At 50.0% G+C, this 27,155-nt stretch overlaps 1 protein-coding gene across 2 annotated transcripts in view; it reads left to right on the forward strand.

Moving 5' to 3' along the window:
- tmem71 (transmembrane protein 71) overlaps window positions 1-27,155 on the forward strand; it is a 114,111-nt gene that overhangs the window by 13,606 nt on the left and 73,350 nt on the right. The window contains exons 2-4 of one of the 2 annotated variants that reach the window (XM_072468111.1): window positions 16,033-16,109; window positions 22,569-22,642; window positions 23,674-23,734. In XM_072468111.1, the coding sequence (XP_072324212.1) occupies window positions 22,603-22,642; window positions 23,674-23,734 (101 nt within the window). In that variant the 5' untranslated portion in view covers window positions 16,033-16,109; window positions 22,569-22,602. The remainder of the gene's footprint in view (window positions 1-16,032; window positions 16,110-22,568; window positions 22,643-23,673; window positions 23,735-27,155) is intronic. The other variant, XM_072468110.1, reaches the window with a different exon arrangement.

A 27,155-nucleotide genomic window follows, 5' to 3' on the forward strand; every position in this document is an offset into this window, starting at 1 on the left:
GGAGTTGCCACGCTAGCAAGTGATGCTGCTGAACCGAGGTGAGGTGGGAGAGGAGATCGCGAGAGGTGGCCAGGTTGGGGGTGGGGGTTTGGGTGGGGGAGTGATTGCGACGTGACAGAGTTGGAGGCTGAGCATGCTCATGAGCAGAGAGGGGGGCTATCTTGGATGGGCCCAGTTTAGGGCGGTATTAAGTAAGGTAGAACCGGTGGGGGACGATGGCGGACGGTAGAGGGGAGTTGAGATGTAAGCCTCCGGTAAAAGTTGTGACGTGGAACATCCGGGGGACAGCGGGCCAGTTAAGAGGTTCCGAGTTTTTGCGCACCCGAGGAGTTTGAAAGCGTAGCTGATTTTTCTCCAGGAGATGCACCTCCGAGTGAAGGATCACGCCAGGTTGAGGAAGTTCAGGCAGCACGGTAGCACAGTGGTTAGCACTGTTGCTTCACAGCTCCAGGGTCCCAGGTTCGATTCCCGGCTTGGGTCCCTATCTGTGCGGAGTCTGCACGTTCTCCCTGTGCCTGCGTGGGTTGCCTCCTGGTGCTCCGGTTTCCTCCCAAAGTCCAAAGATGTGCAGGTCATACTAAATTTCCCCTTAGTGTCCAAAAGGTTAGGTGGGATTACTGGGTTACGGGGATAAGGGGAGGTGTGGGCTTAAGTAGGGTGCTCTTTGCAAGAGCCAGTGCAGACTCAATGGGCCGAATGGCCTCTTTCTGCACTGTAAATTCTGTATTAAAAAGAAGTGATGAGTCAAGTGATGTGGGATAAGTATTTCACTGAGGATTTGATTCGAAGTCGAGGGGGTAGCCATTTTGTTGAACAAAAGGATGGGATTTGTGGCGGCCAGGGAAGTACGAGACCCGGGGGGAAGATATTTGATAGTGAGTCTGGTGGTGTATATGCACCCAACTGGGACGACTCAGGGTTTGTAAAGGGGCTAGTGGGAGCGATCCCGGACTTGGATACGCACCGACTGATTATGGGTGGAAATTTAAATTGTGTGATGGAGCAAAGGTGGCCAGGTCGAGCCCCAAGTCAATGGGAAAGTCGAGGAAGGCGAAGGGGTTGGGAGGGTTTATGGAATGTATGGGAATGGTTGATCACTAGAAGTTTGAGAACCCTGGGGGGCGGGGAGGGGGGGTTAGGGAGTACTCCTTCTTCTCGCACGGAGATAAGGTGTACTCTGGAATTGATTTCTTTGTGCTGAGTTGAATGGTGCTGATGGGGTTGGTAGGGGCGGAGTATGCGGGAATTGTGATTTCGGATCATACGCCGCATTGGCTGGAGGTGAGGCTTAGTTCAGGGCAGGTGCAGAGGCCGGGAAGGAGGCTAGATTTGTGTTTTTTGGCGGATAAGGGGTTTTGTGAAAAAGTGAGGCTGGCGATTGGGGACTGGGTAGAGATGGGCGGCACAGTAGCACAGTGGTTAGCACTGTTGTTTCACAGCGCCAAGGTCCCAGGTTCGATTCCCAGCTTGGGTCATTGTGGGGAGTCTGCGCGTTCTCCCCGTGTCTGCGTGAGTTTCCTCTGGGTGCTCCGGTTTCCTCCCACAAGTCCTGAAAGACGTGCTGTTAGGTGAATTGGACATTCTGAATTCTCCCTCAGTGTACCCGAACAGGTGCTGGAATGTGGCGACTAGGGGATTTTCACAGTAACTTCATTGCAGTGTTAATGTAAGCCTACTTGTGACAATAAAGATTATTATTATAGATAATCAGAACAGGGAAGCCTTCGCCTCTCTAATCATCTGGTGAAGGATCCTGTTAAATTGGAGGTTAGATATGCTGCCGGAGGTTTGGCTGAGGGACTTGTACGACTTTCTCCGGTTGGAGAAGATTAAGTTTGAGTTGAGGGGTCAGCGGAGGGTTTCGAGATGCGGTGGGGGTTGCTCATGATGCTGTTTGAGGAACTATTCATCATGGTGGAGGGGGTGGGGGAGGGGAGGAGAGGGGATAAAAGGGGAAAAATTGTACAAACTGGATTGTGATTTTGGGGGGTGGGGGGGGGGGTTATTGTTGTTTTACACATGTTTGGAATAAAGTACATTAAAAAAAATATATGAAATGCAAATGAGTAGACATACAAAGTCGTAACACACTGATACCAAATACCTTTCTTCAGTGTTTTAAGGAGCATTAAGATGTTTAATTAAAATAGCAAAGAAAGGAAGCTGATATGACCACATTCATGGGATAACATTACTTACGCAGGGCGCGATTCTCCACTCCCGCGCCGGTTGGGAGAATCGCCTGGGCCGCCAAAATTTCCGGGGCCGCCGGTCTGACGCCCTCCCGCGATTCTCCCAAGCGGCGGGAACGGCCCGGTCGAGTATCGCGGGCCGGAGAATCGTCGGAGACACCGAAAATGGCGATTCTCCGGCACCCCCGCTATTCTGAGGCCCGGATGGGCCGAGCGGCCAGGCCAAAACGGCGGGTTCCCCCTGGCGCCGTCCACACCTGGTCGCTGCAGTCGTGGGCGGTGCGTGAACGCTGGGGGGGCGGCCTGTGGGGGGGCGAGGGGGGATCCTGCACCGGGCTTTACCTGGAATGTGGGGTGGCCCACGATCGGTGCCCACCGATCGTCGGGCCGTCCTCTCTGAAGGAGGACCTCCTTCCTTCGGCGGCCCCGCAAGATCCGTCCCCCATCTTCTTGCGGGGCGGACTTAGAGAGGACGGCAACCACGCATGCGCGGATGACGCCCGTTATGCGGCGCCGGCCGCGTCATCTATGCGCCGCCGCTTTTACGCGGGCGACAAGGCCTGGCGCGTGTAGATGACGCGGCCCCGATCCTGGCCCATTGTCAGGGCCTGAATCGGTCAGGACCGGGGCCGTTCCGCGCCGTCGTGAACCTCGACGGCGTTCACGACGGCGCGGCCACTTCGGCGTGGGAGTGGAGAATCCCGCCCGTAATCTTTAGACTCTGATGAGGTTCGTTTCCTCATTTGGAGAACATAGAAGGAGCTGGATTATCTGATTCCCCAGCCGTGTTTCCCTGCGGCATGCCACTCGCTGGCAGCGGGATTCTCTCTTCCTGTCACTTGTGGAATTTCTGATTGAAGCCACCCAACACCGTTGAGAAACTCGCAGGCGGGTTATGCTACCGGCGGGAACAGCGAATCCCAATTGCTGGAGAATTCCAGCAAGAAAGGACTGCAAAAGCTAAACTCAGTTTATCTGGTTTTGGGGTTGGAATTAAAGGCACAATTTGGTGCCATCCTGCCAGTTTGCTACAGCAACCTGAGCCATTTTCAATCATGGTAGGATCAAAGCTAATTATTGGTATTTACAGGCCCCATTTCCACACTGACTGGGTCTTCCAGTTGGTACCACAGGCAGCCCGCATTGATTTGGATCATGTCCATGTAATGGGTTCAGGGTGGGTGAGTTGTAGCCAATGTATCATGCCAGGTTCCCTCACCAAAGCAGTCCCTCTAGGATCATGGCTAGGCAGCTATGACTTTATAGAACATAAAAATAAACTGACCTTTTTCTGTTCCTCTCTGTCTCCATCTTCAGATTGACATTCTTCACCTTGGCCAGTGGGGTTTCCGATCACATAGTGCCTGAGATCCTGGGCGTCATTCTCCGACCCCCCCGCCGGGTTGGAGAATCGCCGGGGGCTGCCGTGAATCCTGCCCCCGCCGGTTGCCGAAGTCTCCGGTACCGGATATTCGGCGGGGTCGAGAATCGGGCCGCGCCGGTTGGCGGGCCCCCCCGCTGGATTCTCCGGCCCGGGTGGGCCGAAGTCCCGCCGATAAATTGCCTGTCCCGCCGGCGTGGATTAAACCACCTTTTGAACGGCGGGACAAGGTGGCGTGGGCGGGCTCCGGGGTCCTGGGGGGGCGCGGGGTGATCTGGCCCTGGCGGGTGCCCCCACGGTGGCCTGGCCCGCGATCGGGGCCCACCGATCCGCGGGCGGGCCTGTGCCGTGGGTGCACTCTTTCCCTTCCGCCTCCGCCACGGTCTCCACCATGGCGGAGGCGGAAGAGACTCCCTCCACTGCGCATGCGCGGGAAACTGTCAGCGGCCGCTGACGCTCCCGCGCATGCGCCGCCCGGGGATGTCATTTCCGCGCCAGCTGGCGGGGCAACAAACGCCGTTTCCATCAGCTGGCGGGGCGGAAATCCCTCCGGCGCCGGCCTAGCCCCTCAATGTTGGAGCTCGGCCCCCAAAGATGCGGAGCATTCCGCACCTTTGGGGCGGCGCGATGCCCGTCTGATTGGCGCCGTTCTGGGCGCCAGTCGGCGGACATCGCGCCGTTTGGGGAGAATTTCGCCCATGTGTCTATGTAATATATGCAAGTGAAGTTGCAGGGAATCCCTTGCTGCCATTTTTGTTCCGTTCCTTTTTTTGCATTCACTGGCCACGGGAACAAAAAAAGGTGTTGGGCCACCCTGAGGGAGGTGATTTGAGGAGCTGAATGGTCTCTGCCAGTGCTAAAGGTTAATCCAATCCTAAACAGAGTTGGCGTTGGACATGGCTCAATCCACTTTGCAGAGGAACAGAATGTCGTCTTCATAATATAACTAGGGCAATTATTTATTGCAGCAAGCTAGATCATTCGGGAGCTCCTGGACAGTACCATTTTTATTGTTTCCTGGTATTTCTCTGCAAGACTGTCCTACTTTCTTTTCAAAATTTAGAGTATCCAATTCATTTTTTCCAATTAAGGGGCAATTTAGCGTGGCCAATCCACCTAACCAGCACATCTTTGGGTTGTGGGGGTGAAACCCACGCAGACACGGGGAGAATGTGCAAACACCACACGGGACAGTGACCCAGACCCAGGATCGAACCTGGGTCCTTGGTGCCCTGAGGCAACAATGCTAACCACTGCGCCACCGTGCTGCCCTAGACTGACATACTTAGACAATACATTGTGCCACCCATTTTTGGAATAAAAATCCATGAGATTTGCCACAGGACGCTCTACATCAAAGCACAACAATATTAATATGTCACTGATTTTTCTTTTTTTTTTAAAATATATTTTATTGAAAATTTTTCCAAACAACAATTTTTTCCCTCTTACAAAGCAAACGTAACAGTAAAGAAATTTTTAACAATACACAAATAACTAAACCCCATAATCTTTTGACATAAACTAAACTAAACCCCCCCCCCCTACCCCCTGGGTTGCTGCTGCTGGTCATCCGTCTTCCCTCTAACGTTCCCCTAGGTAGTCGAGAAATGGCTGCCACCGCCTGGTGAACCCTTGAGCCGATCCTCTCAGGGCAAACTTTATCTGCTCCAATTTAATGAACCCCACCATATCATTTACCCAGGCCTCCAGTCCGGGGGGTTTCGCCTCCTTCCACATGAGTAGGATCCTGCGCCCGGCTACTAGGGACGCAAAGGCCACAACGTCGGCCTCTTTCGCCTCCTGCACTCCCGGCTCATCCGCAACTCCAAATAGAGCTAACCCCCAGCCTGGTTTGATCCGGGCCTTCACCACCTTCGAAATCACTCCCGTCACTCCCTTCCAATACCCTTCCAGTGCCGGGCACGCCCAAAACATATGTGCATGGTTTGCCGGGCTCCCGCCACACCTCCCACATTTGTCCTCCACTCCAAAGAACCTGCTCAATCTTGCTCCCGTTATGTGTGCTCTATGTAGCACCTTAAATTGAATCAGGCTAAGCCTGGCACATGAGGAAGAGGAATTTACCCTGCTTAGGGCATCTGCCCACATACCTTCCTCTATCTCCTCCCCTAGTTCTTCTTCCCACTTTCCTTTTAGTTCGCCCACCGACTCCTCCCCCTCTTCCCTCATCTCTCGGTATATCTCTGACACCTTGCCCTCTCCGACCCACACCCCTGAAAGCACTCTGTCCTGAATCCCCTGTATCCCCAGATATTCAATGTTGCCGCCACCACCGGGTTCGTGGTAAACTTTTTAGGTGAGATCGGTAGCGGCGCCGTCACCAGCGCCTCTAAACTCGTCCCTTTACAGGAATTTCTCTCCAGTCTTTTCCACGCCGCTCCCTCACCCTCCATCATCCATTTACGTATCATTGCCACATTGGCGGCCCAATAGTAATCGCCCAAGTTCGGTAGTGCCAATCTTCCTCTGTCCCTACTACGCTGAAGGAACCCCCTCCTTACTCTCGGAACTTTCCCTGCCCACACGAAGCTCGTGATGCTCCTGTCTATTTTATTAATAAAGGTCTTAGTGATTAGTATAGGGAGACACTGAAATACAAATAAGAACCTCGGGAGGACCATCATCTTAATTGCTTGCACCCTGCCCGCCAGCGACAGAGGCTGCATGTCCCACCTCTTGAAGTCCTCCTCCATTTGTTCTACCAGCCGTGTCAGATTAAGTCTGTGCAAGGTTCCCCAGCTCCTAGCGATCTGAATCCCCAGGTATCGGAAGTTTCTTTCCACTTTCCTTAGAGGCAAGCCTTCTATCTCTCTACTCTGGTCCCCTGGATGTATCACAAATAATTCACTCTTCCCCATGTTTAGCCTATACCCCGAGAAATCCCCGAACTCCCTCAACATTCGCATAACCTCTATCATCCCCCCCGCTGGATCCGACACGCATAACAATAGGTCATCTGCGTATAGCGAGACTCGGTGTTCTTCTCCCCCTCTAATCACCCCTCTCCATTTCCTGGAGTCTCTCAACGCCATGGCCAGAGGTTCAATTGCCAACGCGAACAACAATGGAGACAGCGGGCATCCCTGTCTTGTTCCCCTATATAGTCGGAAATACTCCGATCTTTGTCGACCCGTAACTACACGTGCCGTTGGAGCCCCATAAAGAAGTTTAACCCAGCTAATAAACCCGTTCTCGAACCCAAACCTCCTTAACACTTCCCATAAATACTCCCACTCCACCCTATCAAATGCCTTCTCTGCATCCATTGCCGCCACTATCTCTGCCTCCCCCTCCACTGGGGGCATCATTATCACCCCTAATAGTCGTCGCACGTTAACATTCAGTTGTCTCCCTTTTACGAACCCTGTCTGGTCTTCGTGCACCACCCCCGGGACACCGTCCTCTACCCTCGATGCCAGTACCTTTGCCAACAATTTGGCGTCCACGTTCAATAATGAAATAGGTCTATAGGACCCGCACTGCAACGGATCTTTATCCCTCTTCAAAATTAGCGATATCGTCGCCTCCGACATCGTCGGGGGTAAAGTCCCTCCTTCCCTGGCCTCATTGAACGTCCTCACCATCAACGGGGCCAACAAGTCCACATATTTTCTGTAATATTCCACCGGGAACCCATCTGGTCCCGGAGCCTTCCCTGTTTGCATGCTTCCCAGTCCCTTAATAACCTCGTCCACCCCAATCGGTGCCCCCAGGCCTCCCACCTCCTGCTCCTCCACTTTCGGGAACCTCAATTGGTCCAGGAACTGCCGCATCCCCTCCTCTCCCTCTGGGGGTTGAGACCTATACAGTCCCTCATAGAAGGTCTTGAACACCTCATTTATCTTTCCTGCTCTTCGCACCGTGTCTCCCTTTTCGTCTCTAATTCCTCCTATCTCCCTCGCTGCTGTCCTCTTTCGCAATTGATGAGCCAACAGGCGACTAGCCTTTTCCCCATATTCATACCTCCTCCCCTGTGCCTTCCTCCACAGTACCTCCGCCTTTCTGGTGGTCAGAAGGTCAAACTCCGACTGGAGTCGTCTCCTCTCCCTGTACAGTCCCTCCTCCGGGGTCTCTGCAAATTCCCTATCCACCCTTAAAATCTCCCCCAGTAATCTTTCCCTTTCCTTGGCCTCTGTTTTCCTTTTGTGGGCCCCAATGGAGATCAGCTCTCCTCTGACCACCGCTTTTAGTGCTTCCCATACCACTCCCACAGGGACCTTGCCGTCGTCATTGACCTCCAGGTATCTCTCAATACACCCCCTCACTCTTGCACACACTCCCTCATCCGCCATCAATCCCACATCTAATCGCCAGAGTGCTCTCTGCTCCCTTTCCTCTCCTAATTCCAGGTCCACCCAATGTGGGGCATGGTCCGAAACCGCTATGGCTGAATACTCAGCTTCTTCCACCCTAGAGATCAACGACCTTCCCAAAACAAAAAAATCTATCCGGGAGTACACTTTATGGACATGGGAGAAGAAGGAGAACTCCCTAGCCCTAGGTCTAAGAAATCGCCATGGATCCACTCCCCCCATTTGGTCCATAAACCCCTTAAGTACCTTGGCCGCTGCCGGCCTTCTTCCGGTCCTTGAGCTGGATCTATCTAGCCCCGGGTCCAGCACAGTATTAAAGTCCCCTCCTAAAATCAAGTTTCCTACCTCCAGGTCCGGTATACGCCCCAGCATCCGTCTCATAAATCCCGCATCGTCCCAGTTTGGGGCATACACATTAACCAACACGACCTCCATTCCCTCCAGCCTGCCACTCACCATTACATATCTACCTCCGCTATCTGCTACGATGTTCTTTGCTTCAAATGCTACCCGTTTCCCCACCAAAATGGCCACCCCTCTGTTCTTTGTGTCTAGTCCTGAGTGGAACACCTGTCCCACCCATCCTTTCCTTAACCTAACTTGGTCCGCCACCTTTAGGTGCGTGTCTTGGAGCATAACCACGTCTGCCCTTAGTCCTTTCAAATGCGCGAGCACTCGGGCCCTTTTTATCGGTCCGTTCAGGCCTCTCACGTTCCACGTGATCAGCCTCACTAGGGGACTACCTGCCCCCCTCCCGTGTCGACTAGCCATTACCTTCTCTAGGCCAGTCCCATATCCCGCCTCCGCGCTCCCACTCGCTCCCCCAGCGTCGCATACCATCCCCATCCACCCACTCTTTAGCCATTTCCTTTTGGATTTCCGCAGCAGCAACCCAGTTGTCTCCCCCCCGTCTAGATCTCTTTCTAGCGTGATTGCTCCCCCCATATTATTTCCGTAAGTCAGCTGACTTCAATTGACCCCGGCTACTCCTGCTCACTCCTCGACCCCCCCGTGTGGGGAACTCCCATCCGCCTTGCGCCTGTCTTCCCGCCATATTCTTTCTGGCGCGGGAACATCTCTTTACCTGACCCGCCTCTTATGGCGCAGCTCCCTTTCCCCTCCCCCTCCCCATCCCCATTCTCCAACTATGTCCCGTCTCGAAATAATGGTGTCTCTCCTGATACGTGACCCATAGTCTTGCCGGCTGCAGCATCCCGAACTTCACCTTCCTTTTATGCAACACCTCTTTGGCTCGGTTAAAGCTCGCCCTCCTTCTCGCCACCTCCGCACTCCAATCCTGGTACACCCGTACCACTGCATTCTCCCATCTGCTACTCCGCACCTTTTTAGCCCATCTCAGGACCTCTTCTCTATCCTTAAGGCGGTGAAATCGCACGATTATCGCCCTGGGTGGTTCTCCCGCTTTTGGTCTTCTCGCCGGGATCCGATGTGCCCACTCCACCTCCAAGGGGCCCGTAGGGGCCTCAGCACCCATCAGTGAGCTCAGCATCGTACTTGCGTCACTGATTTTTCAATGCCAAATGCAGTCCAATGCCGTTGTGCAAACCATCTGAAAGATAATTTGGAAATAAGTTGAAACACTTGGAAAAAGCTGCTGAACTGTTCTGTAAAATATTGAACATGAGCATTTTCTGATGCGTTTTCAGGCTGGGGCACGCTGAATGGTTTACATTGTGCTAAGTATCTCAATGCAGGTTTTGAAGGTTAACCTGCTGTTGTCTTTCTTTGCACAGGTTGCGATTGGGCGTTCGGTTTCAATCATTATAATCAAAGGAGTTACTATGGCAATTCCTCTACCACTTTTCCATCTGAAAATGTAGTGATGAAATCCTTGCCGATTTTTTGTTTTGTCCTTGTAAATTCAGTAATAATCACAGGCTAATCAGGGATAAAATTAACTGGCGTTGGCAGCAGGAAATGTCTGAAACTTAAATCCAGCATTGAAAATGAACTGAAGCTCAGTAACACCATTTTAACTCCTTTGAGTATCAGTGACCCCACCCCCCTCCCCCTCCCCATGCCCAAGTGTTTTAAAATCCAGTCTGACATGGAGAAAATGTTCCACTTAATGGGAGAGCAAAATCAGGGCCAAGAGATAGAAAATAGTAACTAAAGAATCCAGTCGGAAATTTAGGAGGAACTCCTTCAGCAAAAGTGTGGTTCGAATGTGCAACCTCCTACTGCATGGGAACACCACACGCAGCAAATTGCACAGATGCGTTGAAGGGTAATCTGGATAAATACATGAGACAGAAAGGATTAGATCATTATACTGTTAGTGCGGGACGAGGCTCATGTGGAGCATGAACATTGACAGCTGGGCCAATTGGCCTTTTTCAGTGTTGCACATTCTATATTAATCGATGTTGTTACTGCAATAAATCTCTGATGGGAAGACCGACATATTCAAAACCGGATCAGAACAATTCTGGCAATGTGACCACCCTGCCAAGAGTAGCCCTGGCATTTACATCAATCTTCATGATTATAAACTCATGAATTCGCAGTTATCACTCGACCGTTCACCAATCAGGAATCGACTTTAACATTATACCACTTGTCCTTTCATTTTGAAATGCTTCGAAACTTTTCCCACAATGAATTATCTTTTGATTGTGCAGTCGCTCAGGGAAAGCAGCAGCTAGTCTGATGTCAAAACTGTCCCAAACACAGCAGCCCAGTGAATGCAGCAAAATCTGTTCTGAATTTGTTACTCTGTAGGACTGGTTTAATTAAATGAGTAGTTGATAAATATTTTGCAAAAGGAATATTCGAAGCAGTGGACTTGTGGAGGAGGCAGAGGGAGATGCGCCAACTATCTAGAAGATGGTTGTTTACTTGTTTGCATTGGAATTGGTTCCATCATAGTGAAATGGAAATGTGGAAGTCATGTGGCAGAGGTGCACATGAAAGCTTGCAACAGAAACAAATGATTCGGCGGTGCACTGGTTAGCACTGCTGCCTACGGCACTGAGGAAACGGGTTCGATCCTGGCACTGGGTCAGATCCCAGCCCCAGGTCACTGTCCATGTGGAGTTTGCACATTCTCCCCGTGTCTGCGTGGGTTTCATGCCCACAACCCAAAGATGTGCAGGTTAGGCGGATTGGCCATTCTAAATTACCCCTTAATTGGGAAAAAAAAATTGGGTATTCTAAATTTATTCTAAAAAAGTTGACAGCACCTTGGTTAAAGGATGTAAAAACCAAACTGGTCATAACATATATTTCTTTAGAATTAGCAAGGTTTAAAGTTAATAGCAAGAAGTAGTTGCTTTAAGAAAATGAAGGAAGCACTGACTGCAGCTTCAAATTTTGGCTGGAGTAAGGACCAGCCAAGTAGGAGAATGTTAACTTGAAATGACCTCATTCTGTCTGCATAGCTTTCGATGTGCCGGATGTTGTCTGAAAGGAAACAGACGCAGGGGATTTGTCTGTGTGTCTGTAGTTCATGGGAATGTGCAGCTGTTCTATTTATAAAAAAATATGTTAAGTATTGGGGCATTTAGTGATGTTATCCAGTGTTGAAAAGCATCCAGTACTGCAGTGCTAGACCAAGATTAAATGTCAGACTCGAGTTTCTCTGCTTTGGAAGTTGCACGCCAATCATTTGGAAGGTTACAATTGAGATGCCAAGCAAAGCATTTGCCACAGATTTCTGCATTAAAAACGAAGAGTTACATCGGATCTACAGCACAGAAACATGCCGGTGTTTATGCTCCGCACAAACTTCCTCCCATTCCTCATTGTCTATCCCCATTAGTATATTCTCCTGTTTTGTTCTTATGTTTTTCTAGATTCCCTTTAAATGTATCTAAGCTATTTTCTTCAACTGGTTCTCATGATAGAGAGTTTACCATTCTTTTGACACTTTGGGTAAAGCCTTCAGAGTTCTCTCAAGGATAGATTAGTAACTATCTAATATTTGTGATCCCTCGTTCTGCTTTTGCCTGCAAGTGGAAGAAGCTTCCCTATATTTGCTATTATAACCTGCCCGGATCCTATTGGGTGGGGACAATTGGTTACTCCATGATTTATTTTATGGCCCAATCAACTGAATAGAATAACAAAAATTAACTCGGGGACCTCCACCCCCATCTTTCCAACTCCTCTTTCCTGGGCCTCTTCTCCTCCCCCCGCTGCAACACCCCAGCCTTACCTTGTCCCGTTAGCAGTGGCCCTTTAACTCGAGGGGCTGATTGTAGTCCCAGAAGTGGCCAGTGCTCTCCTTGGAGCAGCTGGGATTTTAAAAGGCCACGAAAAGGCCACACTGAGTTTGTAGAAACAAAAATTTATTTTATTTTACAACTACTATTATATACAGCTCCAGTAGCTCTCCAGTGGGTCTTCACTAGTCAGTGCCTCACTGGCCGACTCTATTTATACAAAGCCAGACATTGGGCGCAATCCAACGGAAAAGTTTCTAACTGTTATTCGTGGTGGGTTTTGCTGGAAGTTTCACACCGGCTCTATTGGCGAGCTCCCTACCACTATCGAACCACACTTAGTCACTTTTTTGTACCCTGGGAAGTTTCTCCCTGGTCAAGCCCACACTTAGGGCCCGATCTAACCAAATGGGAACAGAGTTTCATAGCGAGCCCATTTAGCTGCGTGTTTCCCCGTGCTCGCAGCACCAAGAAACACCCCGCTATCTAACACCCATCTGGTTAGATACGGGGCCTCAGCGGGGAATGCGCTCCCGAGGTCGCACTCAGCCACGTTTTCTGCACTGAGGACCTTCGCTCACCAGAACTCCTCAGTGCAGCGAGAGATCGGGTGCCATTTTTAAATGGCGTCTCAAGCTCTCGATGCGACCCTTCACCCCCACCCCCCCCAGCACCAACTCACTATAGGAGAGTCCCTGGGTTACCCTTGCCCGCGCAGTGCACCCTCCGGCCCAATCACCGCCGAGCAGAAAATGCCAGCTTGGCACCTTGGCACTGCCAACCTGGGACACTGGCAGTGCCCCTGCCAGCTGGCACTACCAATGTGGCACCCTGGCAGTGCCAAGGTACCAGACTGGCAGTGCCTAGGTGACTACATTAACGGGGGAGGGCCAGGGGGCCACCCTGCTCTGCCCCTGTCTATCCAGTGGCCTCTGACGGCCCGGGAGATCACCTTGGCACTGTTCTGCCTGGTCCATGTTTGCGTGAACCTGTACCGAATGGCGCCTGGCTGTGGACTCCCTGAGGAGGCCGGTAGATGTCGGGAACTCAATAGATCCTGGGTGAACACGCGTATGCGGTGTTTAAACCTACTTAGGTGTGCGAGGCTGGGTTCTGCCCATTGTGGGCGGAATCCTGATTGTGACGCTTTGCGAGATCTGAGTAGTTCTTGCGAGGCGTACTGGCTGTCGAGAATTCTGCGGGCGGCCTCTCCCGGCATCTACTGTTCGGGCGCAATGCAGCCAATAGATTGTGCCCATTGTTAGAGGTCCCTTATCGGGGGAGCTCTTATTCTGCAAGGTCCATGGGGTAGATAATCATTCCCACCCTGTAAGACCAGTGCAGGTTATAACATCCGCCCCCCAAATCCCAAGAGTCCTCCGAGGACCATGGTGAAGGAGGCTGCTGGACTCTCTTGGCATCTGGCTGGGCGTTGTACACACAAGGTGCTGGGTCGAGCGGTGTGTATCTAGAAAATGAATGCTGCTTCTGACACAAACATCGCGGTGACTGCAATTCCTGCGGCTGTGGTTCCAAAGGCTCTCCATCTGAGGCTTCCTGCATTCCCATCTCCAAGTCCGAATGTGATCAAAGTGCTTTCGCATGATCCGACCTTGGGCTTGCAACTGGTAAGAAACTGGCCCTGTGTGGCGGAGGATAACGGTGGAGACCAACTGGGCGCCGTCAGCAAAGTTTCAAACAAACACTGAGTCACCTGCTACAAAGTGCCAGTGAATGGGACAATGTCCTTGCTGCTCCTGGCTGTGATGCACATTCGCACCTATGTCTGGAAAACAATACTGAGACGGGTACAAAGTCTCCAGCCCATCAGCATTTCAGCGGGTCCATTCCAGTTACTGCGTGCGGCGTTGTCCTGCAGTAAAACAAGAAACGAGCCAACCTCATGGCCGTCGATCCAGAAGACTGTTTCTAAGGCCCAGCTTAAACGTTGCACCGCGTACTCCACTGGGCCATTAGACATCGGGTGGTATGGGGCAGTACAAATATGCCGCATCTCATTCGCTTACAGAAACCTGGCAATCTCCTCATTCGTAAACGGAGTGCCATTGTCTGTGACAAACACTTCAGGGATGCTGTCTGTGCATAACAATGTACCTAACTTCTCAATGTTTGCCAAGGATGTAGTCACCGCCATCCTGTGCACCACTAGCCACTTTGAATGGGCATCAATCAACAAGAGGAACATGGATCCCTGAAATGAATTGCCAAAGTTGGCATGCAACCGCGCCCACATCTGTCCTGGCCATTCCCAATGATGTCGGGGCGCGGCTATAGGGGAGTTTCTGATACTCTCCCATCAGGTGGTGACCACAAGCCCCACATTGACCAGGTTCCCCTACAACGAACTCCGGAGAGGTCTCCCTCCGAGAAGGCTCTCCCTTCGGCCAACGGGCCAGGCCTTTACACCGCTCAGCCCAGGGCAGGGTGGTGGTCCAGGGATGGACCCCTTGGTGGGAGGGGGCGCACCCTTGTGCATTCCATCTATCCCCTGTATCTCCAGCATTCCTCTCTGCGTGCTTTCCCAGGACAGCACAATCTGAATGGTTTGCTGCAGGGTCAGGGAAGGTTTTGCTAGCAGTTCCTTTTGAGAGGCCTCATTGTTAATGCGACAAACCAAGCAGTCTGCAGCATTTCAGACAGGGTCTTGTCGGATTCACAGAATTCCGCAATTTTCCATAACCTTTCTGCGGTGTTAAAACGATACCGCTGTACTGTAACGGATGGGATCAGATTTTCTTTTACTATAAATTTGGATTGGATTGGATTTGTTTATTGTCACGTGTACCGAGGTACAGTGAAAAGTATTTTTCTGCGAGCTGCTCAACAGATCATTAAGTACATGGGAAGAAAAGGGAATAAAAGAAAATACATAATAGGGCAACACAACAAATTTAGACTACCCAATTAATTTTTTCCAATGAAGGGGCAATTTAGTGTGGCCAATCCACCTAGCCTGCATATCTTTGGGTTGCGGGGGCGAAACCCACGCAAACACGTGGAGAATGTGCAAACTCCACACGGACAGTGACCCAGAGCCGGATCGAACCTGTGACCTCAGCGCCGTGAGGCAGCAGGGCTAACCCACTGCATCACCGTGCTACAACTGGGGTCAGATTTAAGTACTGAACTACTAAGACTACAGGCACATCGAAAGTTTTAGTGTTTGGGGCCACTGGGTATGTAAGCCTCTGTATCACTACGAACGTGTGCGCGCCACAGGCAGTGAGCAGTATGACTACCTGGTGGATCGTTCTCTGCGATATTGCTGGCCCAGAAAAAGTAACGCATCCTCTGTGCGTAGCAATTCAAATCTTCCAATCCGGCATCAAACACATCCAAACATCTGAAAAGAGGCATGATGAAAGAAATTTCCAACCTGTATCCGATAGAGACTGAGAGGTGGTTCAGCAGCATCGATAGCAATCCAGTTTCTATCCCTGTCGCCAGTTTTATAAGGCGCAAAGAGCCCACAACGAGTTTGTAGAAACAAAAACTTACTTTATTTTACAACTACTATTATATGCAGCTCCAGTAGCTCCCTACTGGGTCTCAACTAATCTGTACCTTACTGGCCGACTCTATTTATACATAACAAGACATTGTTAGAGACCCCCCCTCCTCCCTCCCCGCTCCCTTATCATGGTAGCTCATATTCTGCAAGGTCCAAGGGGTAGTAAATCATTCCCATCCTGTAAGAACCATGTGGTTATAACATTGGACTACGGTGCTGCCGGCCATTTAATGCTGCTTGGAATGTTAAATGGCTGTGGGGCATCTCTGATTGGTGGGGATGTTTTCCAATGGTCGGGTGGGAAATCCTGCCATCGGAAACATTCTGCTCCATCTGTTTTTTTTGTCATTCTCTCTATTATTCATTTTATAGTCAATGATGTACTCTGTCCTCTATTGTTTTAAAGGTTAACACAACTTACTTTTCTCGTCTGTTCTGGCTGCTTTCTACCAGCATCCATTTTGCAGGACGGAGTGACACTTGGTAAAGTCTTTTGAATATTGGCTCTGAATTGATCTTTTGGCTAATTGATGGAAAATTTCTGCATGTTAAACAAAATGTACCAATTGTTAAAAACAAAGGAAGAAGATGTTGCACAGATGGTTAAAATCCCCTGGAGTATGTTACCACCTTCGCCCAAGCTGTGAATTCAGAGTCACTACAGACAGGGACTAATTAGATTATTATTGAATTGTATCTGGATTTGCCAAGGATTTCATCCTTTTCCATTTCTCTCTTACCACAAGATTCTCTTAAGATCACAAACAAATGATTGCTTGAAAATCTGATGTCAATCCGCATTAGCAGCTCTATGCACCCCCCCCCCCCCCCCACCTTCCCACGCCCTCCCTGTAAAGAGAACAAAAGGGCAGAAACTGCTAAACCCTTCAAAATTCTTCTGAATGCATTCTCACGCGGGTGGATACAGGAAATATTTTTGGTTTAAGGTTGTGAGGTAGGTTATGAGGTAATATCTACAGCTTTCAATGGGCTCATCACTGTCTTTTTCTAATTGTTTTGAGCGTGCTGCAACAAATTGTTCAATCCAGAATCTTGACCATTATTCTCATGGCATGCTCACCTATAAATCCTGCAGAAGCTAACATTTGTTTTGTGGATAGATGTCCCTGTTACTATTTTTATATCGGGGGTCCAAAAAACAAGAACCCTTGGTTATCCTTGATACTGTGACCAAGGGTTTCACTAAGGTATGGGGCGGGATTCTCCATTGGCTGATGCCAGAATCGGGAAATGCGGGCAGCACGGTGGCGCAGTGGTTAACATTGTTGCCTCACGGCGCCGAGGTCCCAGGTTCGATCCCGCCTCTGGGTCACTGCCCGTGTGGAGTTTGCACATTCTCCCCGTGTTTGTGTGGGTTTCGCCCCCACAACCCATAGATGTGCAGGCTAGGTCGACTGACCATGCTAAATTGCCCCTTAATTGGAAAAAATAACTTGGGTACTTTTTGTGAGGGCCACGAAGAATCCAGCACGAGTTTTAAGGATACAAAGTAATAACATTTATTTACTATAACATTATATATATAACAGCAGCAGCAACTTCCCTTGCTGCACACTCCTTCCTGCTGGTTCCAAACTGGCCAGCTTTATTTATACTTGGAGTTTACGAATGGTTTCCCCGCCCCCCTCATTGGGGAAGCTCATACTCCCACAGGATTGTGCGATTGTCATTAGTCCCAGCCAATGGTAAGCAGGCAGGTTTTAACATCCCTCCCCCCCCAAAGTCCAAGGAATCCACCGAAGACCCTGGCGAAGGAGGGCGTCGGACTCGTTTTGCCGCAGGCCGGACACCATCTGCACGCGGCGCTGGATCAGGCGGCGTGTAACGAGACGGAGACCAGCGCTTCCGTGATGAACGGTGTAACGGTTGTACATCCATGGCCCGTGGACCCGAGGATTCCCCCTCTGATGCGTCCTGTGTCTCCATCTCGGAGTCAGAGTCTGCTGCCTCCGTCATGTCAGCGTCTCTATCTCCATTCGGTTCTGTAACTACCTGCGCAGGCTTCGAGTGAGGCACCAGTGGAAGATTGTGAGGACTACCTTCCCTTGTCTCTGGTCTCTGCGGCTGTAGAAATGAGCTCCGTGGGCGGGAATCTTTGGAGGGGATAGTCTTCTGGACCGAGCGTGGTCTACATGTTTCCGCTGGAAGCGACCCTGGGCTTGCACCTGGTAAGATATAGGGCCCGTTTGGCGAAAGATTACGCCAGGAACCCACTGGGCGCCACCAGCAAAATTCCGAACGAACACTGGGTCACCGGGCGCAAACTGCCGAATCGGACGATGCCGAGAAAATCCCTGTCCCTGCCGTTCTTGTGTGCGGCGTACTTTTGCGCCAATGTTCGGGAAAACCATACTAAGGCTGGTGCGAAGTCTCCGGCCCATTAGGAGTTCTGCGGGAGCTACCCCAGTCACCGCATGGGGGGTGGTCCTATACATAAACAAAAGCGAGCCAGTCTCATGTACATTGATCCGGAAGACTGCTTCTTTAGGCCTCTTTTAAATGTCTGCACTGCGCGCTCTGCCAACCCATTTGAAGACGGGTGGTAAGGGGCAGTGCGGATATGGCGTATGCCGTTCATCTTTATGAACCTCGCAACTCCTCACTCGTGAATGGAGTGCCGTTATCCGTGACCAGCACCTCAGGGAGGCCATGCGTACTAAACGACAAACGCATTTTTTCAATTGTTGCGCAGGACGTTGTCCCCTGCATCTTATGCACCTCTAGCCATTTAAACTGGGTGTCGATTAATAGAAGGAACATGGATCCTTGAAAAGGGCCTGCGAAATCTGCATGCAAGCTTGCCCAAGGCCGCCCTGGCCATTCCCAGTGATGTAGGGGGGCTGCTGGCGGAAGCTTCTGATGCTCCTGGCAAATGGAGCAGTTTTGGGCCACCTTCTCAATGTCGGTGTCGAGGCCTGGCCACCAGACATAACTCCGGGCCAACATTTTCATTTTGGTCACACCTGGATGCCCATTGTGCAAGTCTCTTAGTATCAGCTCTTGGCCTTTTTCCGGGAAATCACACGCGTCCCCCCACAAGAGGATGCCGTCTTCCACGCTGAATTCTGACAGCTTGGAGGAAAATGCCCGCAACGCGCCTGGGAGCTGTCTATGCTGCCCACCATACAGGACTATGTGCCGAACCTTTGACAGGACTGGCTCCGTCTGGGTCCACTCACGGATCTGTGATGCCGTGACAGGCAAGGTGTCCATAAAATTTAGGGTTGCAACCACCTCACCGGTCGTGTGGGTCGACATGGGGCCGGTCGATAAAGGCAATCGGCTCAGTGCGTCGGCATTTGCTATCTGCGTTCCTGGTTTGTGCTCCAGAAAATACTCGTATGCAGCAAGCAACAAAGCCCAGCGCTGGATCGTGCGGAAGCAATGGGCGGTATTGGCTTATCCTCTCTGAAAAGTCCCAGCAGAGGCTTATAATCAGTCACGATAGTGAAATGGCGGCCATACACGTACTGGTGGAAGCGTTTCACCGCAAAAGCCACTGCCAGGCCCTCCTTCTCGATCTGCGCGTACTTTTTCTCCGCTGCAGTCAATGTGCGGGAGGCGAAAGCTATCGGTCACTCGGCCCCGTTCGCCATCTTGTGGGACAGGACGGCCCCAATACCATACGGGGATGCATCACATGTGACGAGCAAAGGCTTTCCAGGATTACAGTGGGTTAGTAACCCAGACGACGACAATTGTTGCTTTACCCGCCGGAAAGCGGTTTCTTGCGGCTGACCCCAAATCCCGGTGTGATTTTTCTTTAGCAGAAGGTGCAACGGGGCCAGCGTAGTTGCCAGATTGGGGAGGAACTTCCCATAATAGTTTATGAGACCGAGTAAAGGACGAAGATGCGAAGTGTCAGTCGGGGCGGGGGCCTGTTGAATCGCACGCACCTTCTCTGCGACGGGGTGCAAACCTTCGCGGTCCACCCGATAACCTAGGTAGACTACTTCCTTTGCCTGAAATACGCACATTTGTGCGACGTAAACGGACTCCAGCCTCCGAAAAGCGTCTAAGGACAGCCTCCAGATTTTCCAAATGTTCCTGCTCCGACGTCCCTGTAATCAAAACGTCATCTAAGTAGACAGCAACACGTGGCAAACCTCTCAAAATGCCCTCCATAACACGTTGAAAAATAGCACAGGCAAAGGATACTCCAAAGGGCAACCGTGTATATTCATACAGGCCCCGGTGTGTATTAATCGTTACATATGGTCGGGAGGCAAGGTCCAGCTCCAACTGTAGGTAGGCGTGACTCATATCTAATTTTGTGAAGGAGAGTCCGCCTGCAAGCTTCGCGTAGAGATCCTCTAGGCGAGGCATTGGATATCGGCCGAGTCGGGAAGCCGTATTCACTGTAAGTTTATAGTCGCCACACAAGCGAACTGTGGCATCTGGCTTCATTACAGGTACAATTGGTGCTGCCCAGTCAGCAAAACGGACGGGCCTGATAATACCCAAACTCTCCAAACGAGTGAGCTCCCCTTCTACTTTCTCGAGCAAGGCGTAAGGCACCGGACGCGCCTGGAAATAGCACGGCGTGGCTCCTGGTTCGACTTGGATACGGGCTACGGGCTTCAGGTTATTTTCCCCAAACCAGGCTGGAATACATCTGGGTATCATCCTAGCACCTCAGTCAACCCTTCGGAAACTGTTTGGAGGATGTGCTGCCATTGCAACCGCAAATGGCGCAACCAGTCCCGACCCAACAAGCTGGCCCATGGCCGCGCACCACGATAAGTGGGAAATGCCCCTCCTGACGTCCATAAACAACAGGGGTCATTGTAATCCCTGCAATGTCCAGTGGTTCCCCCGTGTAGGTGGCCCACCTGGCCTGTGAGTCGGTTAATGTAAGGGTCTGTATACCCTGCTTGATGCGGTCGAATGTCCTCTGGGCGATCAAGGAGACCGCTGCGCCAGTGTCCAACTCCATCTCAAGCGGGTAACCATTGACCTGTACTGTCACATTAATGGGGGCCACACGGGGAGCTGCCACACAATGCAGCTGCAGGCAGTCGTCCTCCGTCTCCACGTCCTCAGGAGTAGTCGCCGCAGGTTCATCCACATGGAAGGTACGGCCCCTGAGCTGGTCCCAGCTTCGGTCGGAACGACGACGCCTCTGGCGCCCCCAGGAACGGCCTCCGCGACGGGGTTGGCGCCTACAAGTCTGAAACGGACATGGCTCCTCATCCATTGGTTCTGGAGAAGGCTCCCTTCGAGGAGGAATGTCCGACGGCCACTGGCGTCGGTCCGGACGTCGCCTCGCCCAAGGTACCGCAGGAGTGCGGGGGGACGTTTTCGGACGGAAGGGGTTGCGCCCCAAGGCATGCACTTCCATTCCCTGTAGCTCCTGCACTCCTCGTTCTGCGCTCTCTCGGGACAATACTATTTGAATGGCCTGTTGAAAAGTCAATGTTAGCTCAGCTAACAACTTTCTCTGGGTGGCCGCATTGTTAATACCGCAAACCAAACGGTCGCGTAACATTTCTGACAAGGTCTCACCATAGTCACAGTGCTCCGCAATCCTGCGTAGCCTGGATAGAAAATCATCAAGGGATTCTCCAGGGGTCCTCCAGCGGTATTAAACCGGTAACGCTGGGCTATCGTGGACGGGGTTGGGTTAAAATGTTGCCCCACTATATTCACAAGTTCATCAAACGTTTTGGTGTCCGGCGCAGCTGGGTACGTAAGGCTCCTAATCACCCCAAACGTATGCGGGCCGCAGGCGGTGAGCAACATGACCACCTGGCGCTCGTTTTCGGTGATGTTGTTTGCTCAGAAATAGTAACACATCCATTGTGCGTACTGGTTCCAGCTTTCCAGCGCAGCCTCAAAAACATCCAAACGTCCGTACAGAGCCATGGTATAATAGAAAACAACTTCCAACCTTTATCCAACAAAAATCCAGGGAGGTGGCTTCAGCAGTGTAGACAGCTGTTCACTTTAACCCTCGTCGCCAGTTTTGTGAGCGCCATGAAGAATCCAGCACGAGTTTTAAGGATACAAAGTAATAACATTTATTTACTATAACATAATATATACAGCAGCAGCAACTTCCCTTGCTGCACACTCCTTCCTGCTGGTTCCAAACTGGCCAGCTTTATTTATACTTGGAGTTTACTAATGGTTTCTCCGCACCCCCCTGATTGGGGAAGCTCATACTCCCACAGGATTGTGGGATTGTCATTAGTCCCCAGCCAAAGGTAAGTAGGCAGGTTCTAACAGTACTCTAAATTTAAAAAAAAGAATCGGGAAATGTGATTGGGTGGAGACTCGGTTTTGATGCCATAATCGTGGCGAGCGTCGCTTTCACGCCAAATTGCAATAACCCGGCGCCTCGACAAGCAGCAGGTACAGTAAACGCCATTGGCAGATCTTTAGCGGGCCTGACCCGGTGTTCTCCAGGGCTTCCACGATGCTTCACCTCCAGTGGGGTGACTTCCCAACGGCGAGGTTCACTTGTGCTTTTAATAGTCGTGAAACAGTCACCATGGCTGCTGAGGGAGAGAGGTGGTACAGAAAGTGTCCAACATCGCCATAGTTTGCTGATAGTTGTGCCGCTGGCCGGGGGACTTCTTCCAGGGCTGGGGCGAGTAGCTGGGGTGGCCAGGAGCTGGGCTGTGGGCTCGGGGTGGAAGGGCACAGAGCACCATGTAGCTGCGCACACCGCTGACTGCCCACTGTGAACTTAGGGCCACAGGTCGAATGGGTGCCCCCCGGGTGCCTTCTGGCCTCAGCCGACCCATCAGCGGAATGCCGTCAGTGCCATCTTGGGCACTCTAAATTTATTTTTAAAAAGACTTAGTCTCAGGAATGGAGAATCCCACCAATGATATTTAATGTGAATTATTAAGACCATCCCTGAATAATTTGTGTATATTTTAATTTTTAATTGATCTTCATCTGCTTTTCATTCAGTACTTGGCTGTTGAAGACTGGACAACAATCAAAAATGTATCCTGCATCACCATATTTGTCAACCCCATTACCTGGTAAAAAGACATTGATTGCATCAATATATATTTTGTTCAGCATTCTACTTATGGAAAAATCATGGACTTTTTCTGTATCTTTTATCTTTTATAGTAAAGGTTATCTGTCTAATATTTCCTGTCTCAATTCTTTGTATCAGACCATTTGATGCTGAAATCCTCACCCATGCCTTTGTTACCCTAACTTAACTGGTTTAAAGCTCGACTTGCAAGCCCGCCCCCCATCTTCTACCGTCCATAACTTCAACTCATCAAAAATTCTACTGCCTGCAATCTTAATTGTACCAAGTTCTGTTGTCCCATTGCCTCTTTGCTTGCTGACTTGCAATGCCTCAAATTGATCGTTCTTATCCTTGCATTCAAATCCCTTCATGGCTTCATTCACCTCTCCCCATTTCTAGGTCTCCCTTCTGCCCTGCAATCCAATCAGAACTCTGTATTCCTCTAACTTGGACCTCTGAAGTTTCCCCATTTGTCTTCACTCCATCGTTAGTGGCCGTGCCCGCAAGCCAGCCTAAGGCCTGTGATTCCCTCCCGCAATTTTTCACATTTAATGAGCTGGCTTTGGTTGTGGAGGAGTGAGTGAGGCAAATCCAGAGCCTAGACTCAGGGAGGGTGACCAGGTATTAGTGCCTGGGGAAACTGTGGCCATGTTATATATGGACATGGTTGAATTGAACCAGTTGGATTGCATTGAATCAGCTGATATTGTCACTGTTAGAACTGGTTTCATTCCAATAGTAGGTGCCCCAAAATGATAACCTTGTTTAAAGAGAGATTTCTACTGGAAAGCAGGCCTCATTAAATCAACAGACCTAGGTCAGTTTTAATTTTTGAAGTGCTTCTTCACACGAGGTCCACGATACATTTTTCTTCACTTGGTTAAAACCCAGTGTTTTGTCTATCTAATGGTACCTATTTTGAAACATCCCCCTGCACAGACCGTGCAGTTAGTGTTCTTTCAAGTTGTTGATAATATTGTTTCTCACCATGTCTTACAACAATCTTGAACTATTTGTTGTTTGTGGCAGTTGCACAGATATTTCCAGAAGATGATCAGGAAGAGGTATCCCCTAAAGAGACTCTCCAGAGGTAATTTGATGCACTGTGATGCATGTTATAGTTTCCTTGCTTTAAAACATTGGCTATGTTGTGTTCAATTCGGAAGAGAACTTGTTGTATTATGTAATTGCTATTGCAGAATCACAGGGCGCAGAAGGAGGCTATTCAGCCCATTGTGTCTGCACTGGACCTGTGAATGAGTAATTCACTTAGTGCCTTCTTCCCATAAACCTGCACGTTCTTCTCTTACTGATACTAATATTTGTGGAGTTTGCTTAGTTCGGTAATTTGACACTAACATGAGACGGTTCCTTGTATGTAGAACAGCTGGTGTATTTACTGGTGAATCGCATAACTAGGGCTGCAGATAGGGTTTTAAACTAAATAGTGGGGGGGGTTCAGTTGTATGGAAAATTAGAAAATTAAAGTTAAAGGCTAAGGTGGGAGTGCAGGTTAATAAACAAGTTAAAGGGCCTGAGGACACAGGAGAGATTAGTAAAGTTTACAGAATGGAAAATGGCAGGAATCTAACTTCAGGTACAGCAGATAAGGGGACAGTTATGAGAAGGGGACCAGTCAACGCAGGACTGAGGGTGTTGTACCTAAATGAGCGCGATGTATGAAACATAGTAAATGAGCTGGTAGTGCACATTGAATTGCCGGGTACGATATTGTGGGCATCTCAGAGACGTAGCTGCAAGGGGATCAGAACTGGGATAAAATATCGAGGGATATATGTCCTATCGAAAGGACAGACAGAAGGGCAGAGGGGGCCGGGTTGCCTTGTTAGTAAGAATTGAAAGTAAATTGATCGCAAGAAGCGATTTCGGGTCAGAAGGCATAGAATCTGTTTGGGTAGAGTTGAGGAATTGCAAAGGAAAAAAGACTCTGATGGGAGTTATGTACAGGCCCCTGAGCAGTAATCAGGATGTGGGGCAGAAAATAATCAGGAGATAGAAAAGACATATAAGAAAGGCAATATTACAATAATCATGGGGGACTTCAATACGCAGGTAGATTGGGAAAATCAGGTTGGCAGCGGATCCCAAGAAAAGGAATTTGTTGAATGTCTGCGAGACATTTTTTTGGAACAGCTTGCGGTGGAGCCCACTAAGGCACAGGCATTTCTGGATTTGGTGACGTGTAATGATGCAGACTTGATTAAGGAACTTAAGGAGAAGGAACTCTTGGGGAACAGTGACCACAATATGATAGAATTTACCCTGCAGTTTAAGAGGGAGAAGCTGGAATCAGATGTAACGGTATTACAATTAAATAAGGGTAACTACAAAGACATGAGGGAGGAGCTGGCCAGAGTTGATTGGAAAAGGAGCCTAGCAGGGAAGACAGTGGAACAGCAATGGCAAGAGTTTTTGGTGGATTTTCGGGAGGCACAACAGAAATTCATCCAAAGGAAGAGGAACCATGCTGAAGGGGAGGACAAGGCATCCATGGCTGACGAGGGACAGCTTAAAAGCAAAATAAAAAGTCTGCAAGGTGGTGAGGATTAGTGGAAAGCCAGAGGATTGGGAAACCTTCAAAAGCAAGCAGAGGGCAACTACAAAAAGCAGTAAGGGGGAATAAGATGAAATATGAGTGTAAGCTAGCTAGTAATATAAAAGAAGATTATCAGAATTTTTTTCAATATATAAAAGATAAGAGAGAGGCAAGAATGGACATTGGACCGTTGGAAAATTAGGCTGGAGAATTAATAATGGGGAACAAAGAAATGGCAGAGGAACTGAATAGGCACTTTGCATCAGTCTTCACAGTGGAAGACACCAGTGGTATACCAAAACTTCAAAAGAGTCATGGGGCAGAGGTGCGTGTAGTGGCCATCACTAAGGAGAAGGTGCTGGGGAAGCTGAAAAAGTGGATGAATCACCCAGATAGGACGGACTACACCCGAGGGTTCTGAAGGAGATAGCTGAGGAGATTGTGGAGGCATTGGTGGTGATTTTTGAAGAATCTCTGGAGTCAGGGAGGGTCCCAGAGGACTGGAAAATTGCTAATGTAACACCCCTGTTCAAGAAGGGAGGGAGGCAGAAGACGGAAACTGTAGGCTGGTTAGCCTGACTTTGGTTGTTGGTAAGATTTTAGAGTCCATTATTAAGGATGAGATTACGGAGTACTTGTAAATGCATGGTAAAATAGGACTGAGTCAATACGGCTTCATCAAGGGGAGGTCATGTCTGAAAAATCTGTTCGAATTTTTTGAGGAGGTAATGAGGAAGTTAGACAAAGGAGAACCAGTGGACGTGAGCTATTTGGATTTCCAGAAGGCCTTTGACAAGGTACTGTATAGGAGGCTGCTAAATACTTAAGAGCACATGGTGTTAGGGGCAAGCTACTGGCATGGATAGAGGATTAGCTGACTGGCAGAAGGCAGAGATTGGGGATAAAGGGGTCTTTTTTGGGATGGCAGCCGGTGATTAGTGGTGTTCTGCAGGGGTCAGTGTTGGCACCACAACTATTCACGATATACATTAATGATCTATCTGGAAGAAGGAACTGAGGGCATTGTTGCTAGGTTTGCCAATGATACAAAGATATGTAGAGGGACAGATTGTGTTGAGGAAGTGGGGAGGCTGCAGAAGGACCTGTTCAGGCTAGGAGAGTGGGCAAGGAAGTGGCAGACGGGATACAATGTACAAAAGTGTGAGGTTCTGCACTTTGGTAGTGATGAGGGGTGCAGTCACCGGGAAATCTCATTGGCAATGCGGGGTCGGTAAATCCCGCTGGTGGGCCGCCTCCTCCGCCGAAAACCACACGGTGGGTTGGTTGGTAAATCCGACTATTTTCTAAATGGGAAAGGCTTCCGAAGTCTGAAGCACTAAGGAACTTTGAAGTCCTGGTTAAGGAATCTCTTAAGGTTAACGTGCAGGTTCAGTCGGCAGTTAAGAAGGCAAATGCAATGTTAGCATTCATGTCGAGAGGGCTAGAGTACAAGAGCATGGATGTACTGCTAAGGCTGTAGAAGGATCTGGTCAGACCCTATTTCGAATATTATGAGCAATTTTGTGTCCCGTATCAAAGGAAGGAAGTGCAGGCCTTGGAAAGGGTCCAGAGGAGATTCACAAGAATGATCCCGGGAATGATGGACTTGTCATATGAGGAGCAGTTGGGGTCTCTGGGACTGCACTCGATGAACTTTAGAAGGATGTGGAGGGGATCTCATTGCAACTTATAGAATACTGAGCTGCCGAGACAGAGTGGATGTGGAGAAGATGTTTCCACTGGTAGGAGAGACTAGAATCCGAGGGCACAGCCTCACACTGAAGGGACGATCCTTTAAAAATGAGATGAGGAGGAATTTCTTCAGCCAGAAGGTGGTGAATCTGTGGAACTCTTTGCCGCAGAAGGCTGTGGAGGCCAAATCACTGAGTGTCTTTAAGAAAGAGATGGATAGGTTCTTGATTAATATGGGGATCAGCGGTTACAGGAGAAGGCA

Source organism: Scyliorhinus torazame, chromosome 11, assembly GCF_047496885.1.
Source record: "Scyliorhinus torazame isolate Kashiwa2021f chromosome 11, sScyTor2.1, whole genome shotgun sequence".
In the NCBI taxonomy this organism is placed as follows: Eukaryota; Metazoa; Chordata; class Chondrichthyes; order Carcharhiniformes; family Scyliorhinidae; genus Scyliorhinus; species Scyliorhinus torazame.